General features: G+C 35.6%; 2 protein-coding genes across 2 annotated transcripts; one reads left to right on the top strand and one right to left on the bottom strand.

Annotated features, from left to right (window-relative positions):
• The first annotated feature begins 2809 nt into the window (after positions 1-2809).
• On the top strand, positions 2810-4623 carry LOC104212311 (probable glutathione S-transferase). Its single transcript, XM_009761534.2, has 2 exons — positions 2810-3212; positions 3945-4623. Exons 1-2 carry the CDS (start codon positions 2898-2900, stop codon positions 4287-4289), a joined length of 660 nt encoding a protein of 219 aa, XP_009759836.1. The 5' UTR covers positions 2810-2897; the 3' UTR covers positions 4290-4623.
• Positions 4624-4883: 260 nt separating this feature from the next.
• On the bottom strand, positions 4884-7049 carry LOC104212320 (probable glutathione S-transferase parC). The gene is made up of 2 exons (XM_009761542.2): positions 6560-7049; positions 4884-5506 (listed from the first exon to the last, which is right to left on the bottom strand). The coding sequence occupies exons 1-2, from the start codon at positions 6878-6880 to the stop codon at positions 5162-5164; spliced, it is 666 nt and encodes a 221-aa protein (XP_009759844.1). The 5' UTR covers positions 6881-7049; the 3' UTR covers positions 4884-5161.
• Between the last annotated feature and the right edge of the window lie 264 nt (positions 7050-7313).

Raw genomic sequence — 7313 nt, 5'->3', positions numbered from 1 at the left:
AAACTCATGAGATTTTATCAGTTGAGCTTGTTCCTCAAACCAAGATTGGCTCACTATATCTGCTTCTTCAAAATAATCTTCTTGTGGGAACTCGCTCTCTTCATCGAATTGAGGTTCTTCTTGGAAATTGGCCATTAATTCATCCATTCTATCCTGGAGTCTTTTGATCGTTAAGGCATCAAGACTTTGTTGCTCGACTATTTGCCTCATCATCATGTCATGTTGCTCGGCTACTTGCCTCATCATCATGTCATGTTGCTCGGCTAATTGCCTCATCATGTCCATAATACGAGCCATGCTTTCCATATCCTCCACTTTATTGTTCCTATCAAACTCATAGACATTATTAGAAACATTATAATAAGAACTCTGAGAAGGATAATAAGAATTAGGACAACCATCTCAATGGTCACCTTGGCAACCACACACATTACAAAAATTCTACACATCAGATTGAGATACACAATTTTGCCCTAAGTGTAGTCCTCCACAATATGGACAAGGATCACCATAATAAGAATAACCAATATTCGACCAATTATCATTCCAAGATGCCATGTCAACAAAGATAATAAAATATAACTAAGTTAAAAATAAAAAAATAAAAACTTGAATAGGCAAAAAGTAAAAATCCAATCTAGTAGAATAGTTAATTTCTAAGTCCCCGGCAACGGCGCCAAAAACTTGTTGCTCCCAAACGCACACGCAAGTATACGTGGTCGACAAGTAATATAGGATTGTAAGTCCAGATATTGTACCCACAGGGACTTGTGATTAACTATCAACTAAATTGAACTCAAACAATTAATCTATTCAAGCAAATTCTAAAGTATGAATATTTAATTAAAATTAATCTAAAGTAACAAATTAAGAGATTAAAGAAAATAAGTTGGCGAAATTAGACACGAATTCAATGAGAGACGATATTCTAGAGTTATGGGTTGGCTAACAATCCCGTTGAGTTTTCCACTTAAATCGTCTCATTAATTTATCTGGTTTATTGATTGACGGGGTTAATATTGCTCGTAGCCTTCTCCCGAAGCACAACTCGCTTGTTCAAGCTAACATAACGCCTATATTCCTATGGAGTTAGGATTAACAAGAACGCATTAATAATTCATGTATAGTAACCAAGCAAGGCGATTAAGTATATTCATGTCTTAACCGCAAATCCGCTCCCCCTCAGAGTTAAGATCTTGCTCTACTCAATCTTATATGCAATCTAGAATTCCCTCTCCCGAGTTCAATCCTAGATTCGTAGATAGTATTCAATTGGTGATCAAGCAATCAAATAATTAAGCGCAAGATTGAATAAATAAACCAATATGATAAAATAATAAGAACAATTCAAGCTTCAAACTACAACGTTCATGTAGCACCCCAAAACTCTAGAACTAATAAACTATAAGACTAAAAGAAGAAAAGAGAAGAAAAACTAGTTAGAAGCCTCCTCCAAGCGTGGTGTGTGTTCCTCCATGTGAATTCTCCTTCAAAGTGTGTTAGATATCCTCAAAAGTGGCGTCCCCCCTCCAAAATTAGGCTTAGTCTTGCTTTTATACGTGTTGGATAGGTTTAGGGTCGAATAAACCGTGTCCCGGGCAAAATAGGACACAATTCGCATCACCGGCGCCCAGCCCGGCGCCAGGCGCCCTCCATAGCGCTCCATTATTTTACATTCTGTTTCTGGCGCCACAGGTAGGCTGTGGCGCCCAAATTCGTACGTTTCCCGATTTCGTTCGTTTTGGCTCAAATCTTGCGCATTTCGCCCTCAATTGTTCCCGAATTATTCCTACACATAAAAACACATCAAATTAACATAAATCAACACATTTAACATCCCAAATTCACGAAACAAAAGTAAAACATGAGGCGATATACATAGAAATATATATATGTTTTAAGCTAAACATCAGTAAACTTAATTTGTTTTCTTTCATATATCTAGTATTTCTTAAGCCGCCTATTTGACTAGTGGTGCATCTGTGTCACACAGACTGTGTGGATAGAAATAAAAGTTGGATTCATCATCCATACGCTATTTTCGTAATTCTTCTTGATTTTGACTGATAGTTTCTACGACAAATAGAAGTACCGTTTTGACTGCTTCTCAAAATAGTTTTTTGAAAGTTCTCTTGCGTATAAAATCCTAACAGTTGAGAATATGCATCAAAGAGTTTGTGTGTTACCAATTTAATTGAAGAACTAGTCTATAATCATATTGGCAGCACCGTTTTCAACTACCCATCTTACTTTTCTTGATAAGAGAGAACAACTACATGAGCGAGATGGCTTTAAATGTTCAGGGTCTCAATCTTGCCACTCAACTACTACTTTTATTGATACAAATAAGCAAGCTTCAGTTACTGTATATGTATCATAAGTCAAAGATAAATTTAAGTAGTCACACTTCATATTAGAGATTGAGTTTAGTTGGTAAATGAAGTTAGCTCAAGTTATTCATAATTTATATAGCAAGCCTTTAATTTTCAAGCACATCAAATTGTTAACTTTTGAGAAACGAATCAAGTGGCATGACCTTGTACCAGGGGCGGATCTAGGGGGGGCGGAAAGGGATTTATCCGAACCCCTTCGCCGGAAAATTGCACTGCGTATACGAGGTTGAACCCCTTGCTCAGAATCCTTAATCGCCACTGCTTGTACCTAATTAACTAGAACTAGAATCCAAAGGTAAAGCAAGATTAGGGTTCCTATAGATCATATGCGGAGACTTTTCTAACATGGTCCACATTCCACATCAACTTTGGAGCAACTTCTTCCCCACTTCTATATATGGAGGTATCATCACCATGGCTAATATTCAACACACAACACATATTATAGTTCACATTATCTTGCAGTTCTGTTAAACAATAATCCTGAATTTTCAGCAAAAAGAAATGGCTGATGAAGTTGTCCTTTTGGATACATATGTGAGCATGTTTGGGGTGAGGGCTAGGATTGCACTGGCTGAAAAAGACATACAGTATGAATACAAAGAGCAGGATTTGTTGAACAAAACCCCTCTTCTCCTACAAATGAACCCAATTCACAAGAAAATCCCAGTCCTGATTCACAATGGAAAACCAATATGTGAATCCCTAATTATTGTTGAGTATATAGATGAAGTTTGGAAGAATAAAACCCCTTTCATGCCTTCTGATCCTTACATGAGAGCTCAAGCTAGGTTTTGGGCTGATTATATTGACAAAAAGGTATGCAAAATATCACACAGTTGGGAATTGTTGTGTCTTGTTAGTACGTTTCTTTAGGTCCTATGCTTTTTAAGTCATTTAGCTATATCAAAAATTTCAATTCGATGCTCGTACAAAAAAAAAAAAAAAAAAAAAAAAAGTTTTTCTTTATTCCACATAATATATTGATCTAAGATGAACTCAAATAAAGAATCATGATCAGTGAAGATTCATAAAGCAAATTCTAAGTTGTTCGGAACTAAGAATTTTGCTGTTTTGGTCTATCTTAATATTATTTATTGGATCAAATGGACGAGCTGGACTAAATCGGGAGAATCAATAAACATACAAAGTAATAGCATAAAAAAATTGATTGGTCAAGATGGATATATCAATTTGATTGATCAACATCAGTTTTCATTTGTTATTTTTTTTCCCTTTTTAGTTGTTCAATTATCAAATTAAACTAGTATAAGGAACTCCTTTTTATTCATCATGGCTATATCTAACTAACCATAACCAAAAATTTTATATTTTTGTGTGATTTAATAATTTCTTTTCATAAGTCAATTTGGTTGGTCCAAGCTATTAGATGTGCTAACTTGGCTCATGTTTAAGTGACCCGGTAATGAATATATACGCCCAAACGATATCATCCAAACATATGCACATTGGAATTTTAGAGGGTTATATTTTTATGAGCTAAATTTGATTAAAAATATTTAATCTTTTTTCCTTGTTGGGAGGATGCAGATTTATGAGAGTGGAAAGAAAATGTGGACATCAAAAGTGGAGGACCAAGAAGCAGCCAATAAAGAATTCATAGAGTGCTTGAAGTTATTGGAAGGGGAGTTAGGAGACAAGACATACTTAGGAGGAGAAAGTTTTGGATTTGTGGATATAGCCCTTATGCCTTACTATAGCTGGTTCCCTGCTTATGAGAAATTTGGCAACTTTAGCATAGAAGCAGAGTGTCCTAAGATTGTGGAATGGGCAAAAAAATGTATGCAAAAGGAGAGTGTCTCAAAGTCTCTTGCTGACTCTGACAAAGTCTATGATTTTATTGTGATGGCAAGACAAAAGTGGGGCATTGCCTAAAGACAAAAGAAGGATCTAGAGTGGGTTTTGCGATCAAGTAAACTTGTTGTTTCTTGTTCTTACTATGTTTTCATATATAAATAATTTTAAAAAGTATGCATTTAATAAGATCACGCACATTCTGAATAAGTGTTTTGAGCTGTTAGACATCCATTATTCTTTTTCCTTTTCCTTTCTTTCGAAATAGAGAGGAAACCCGAAAGGTTGTGTTTGTGTTGATTTGGTGTGCTTTGTGTAGCAAGTAGTAAAATAGTATTTACTACTTGGCATTTTATACAATGAATAATGTAATATTTGGAGGTTTTGCTTGCTATTAAGAAACTCTTTTATGTCTCTTTTCTTCTCCCGTCTTCATTTATTAGAACAGGTCATTACAACTTGAGTATCTGCTGGTCGTTACCTCATACGTTATACCAGTAGTAATTTACTATTGCCTCAACCATCATATAGCAAATAGAAACTAATAAAACCTGCTGCATTTGGCAATTGGCATCAACTAATACTCCACAACATGTTAATACGACATTGATGTAGAATTGAAACAAGTAAAGGGTGAGATTAGCCCCTGCTGTTCGAAACAATTAAAAACAGAAGTAACAAGAATCAACAAAATGTATGTATCATTTTTTGGTATTACAGATAATGCAAATGGAAAACTGATTACAAAGTGGACAACCTCCAGAATTACATACACGGACTACTAAGTCAACACTCAACATGACAACTAAGAGTCTTTTATTTATATTACTCATAAAAGTAGACTGACTGACACTACCACCAAACAAACTTCATATCTGAAACTTCAACTCAAGAAGGCACAACGAAATGCCTTCTTTTAATACATTATGGTGCATAATTAAATATGCATACGTTTACTCAAGTCCAAACTTCTGCCTAAGAACTTTTACAAACTCAAGGACTTTAGGTTGGTCAGGTAAAGACTTAGCAACACTCTCCCTCTGCATGCACCTCTTGGCCCAAGCCACAAATTTTGGGCACTCAGCCTCTGCGCTGAAGTTGCCAAAAGTCTCATAGGCATAAAACCAGCTGTAGAATCCAATCAGAGCAATATCCACAAACCCAAAACTTTCCCCTCCAAAGTAAGGCCTGTCTCCTAGTGCTCCCTCCAACACCTTAAGGCATTCTATGAAATCTTTCTTAGCTGCCTCCTGCTCTTCTCCTTTTGTTGCCCATAATTTCCTCCCAAAATCATACAACTGCAAATTTCAACAAACCCAAAAAGATGTTACCAGTTGTTGCCATAAAGATCAAGAACAAAATCATAGTCAACTAGGAAAATGGATCTTGGACTCTGCTCGACCCCAAAAGTTAGTCATGTGGTGAAGATCGACCAAGACTATGTGACGAGACAACATTCCATATCCTAGCAATGTGAAACTCTCACACCCCCACACACCTAGGACTAAACATTTGGAGAGTGAATAAAGTAACACGAGAGCCAACATTCAGAATAAAAAATAACAATGAGTCTGACTGTGATAACACATTAACAACGTGAACCTTAAGATTTAATTCAACCTTAACAGATAACTCATAGGTGAGAATTGACCAAAAGTATATTGAAAAAAAATGATCAACATCTAACTGTAACAATACAACACAAAACAACAATGCCTCAATTTCAAACAAGTTTTCAGTTCTATGCAGTGTTAGTGTACAAGAAGATTTAGACAACCAGGTCATTAGGTTCAAGGTATTACAAATATCTTTAGGATAGACCAGTGGTGGAGCCAGAATTTTTACCAAGAGGATTCGGAATATTAAAAAGTAAACACACGCACCAATATGCCAAGGGGATTCAGCATCTACTATTATTTATATATAAAAATAAGAATTTATATATATAGTATAATTTTTTGGTGAAGCCCCTTCCACCACCCTAGCTCCTCCCTTGGGATAGACATTAAGTGGTAACCTGATAAACATGGTAATAAACCTACTATTACACTGACAGTGTAAAAAGTACTCCTTCGGTTCATAATAAGTGACCATTTTACCTTTTTTTTTTGGTCCACAATAAGTGTCTACTTACCTAATTAAGAAGGAATTAATTTTATTTTCCAAAATTTGCCCTTATTTACATATTGCAATGTGTCAAGATAACAATTAATTAAAATTAATTTAGTAAATACATCTCTAGAAGTTCGCATGGTCGTTTATCGACAATCCATCTCCATATTAGTGGGAATCAGCTAACAATATCCTAGAAGTAGCATGGAAAAATAAAAAGGGAAAGGCAAAGATTATACCTTCTTGTCAATGTAGTCAGCCCAGAACCTAGCTTGAGCTCTGTCATAAGGATCAGAAGGGAGCAAACTAGGGGCTTTGTCTTTCCAAACTTCTTCAATGTACTCAACTGCAATAATAGACTCACAAATGGGTTTTCCATTGTGAATCAACACTGGGATTTTCTTGTGGATAGGATTCATTTGTAAAAGCAAAGGGCTTTTGTTCCTCAAGTCCTCTTCTTTGTACTCATACTTTATTTCCTTTTCAGCTAATGCAATCCTCAGCCTCATGCCAAACATACTAGGCCAGAAATCCAACAGAATCACCTCTTCGTTCGCCATTTTTATGAAAAGCAAGTGAGAAGAAGAATAAGAAATTTCAGAATTGATAATACTGATTGCTAGTAACACACGTCCTATTTATAGAATTTGGATGCCTTTATTTTCGACTTTTTTATATATGAGTGGTGCTGTGGTCCATTGGAGTGTTTACAAAGTTAATTTTGTTTTTAAGTTTATTAAACCCTTGAAATCGGTAATCTTCGAGATTTTTCTGAATGGCCTACCTAGAGGTCATCGCATTCGTCACGTGGTCTATAGTAGAGTTTCAAACAATAGGGGGCCCATATTCTTGTGTTCCAATTTCTCTTCGAAGTTTTCGCCAATTTAAAAGAAGTTATACAATAAAGAAATTTTCGGCGCTCCCCGCCGCCCCAAATTTTGGCAAATTATAAATATTGATCATGTGCATGCAGTAAATTATATAAAATGAAAC

This window comes from Nicotiana sylvestris, chromosome 7, assembly GCF_000393655.2.
Source record: "Nicotiana sylvestris chromosome 7, ASM39365v2, whole genome shotgun sequence".
Lineage (NCBI taxonomy): Eukaryota > Viridiplantae > Streptophyta > Magnoliopsida > Solanales > Solanaceae > Nicotiana > Nicotiana sylvestris.
This window is presented reverse-complemented; position numbering and strand designations above follow the sequence as displayed.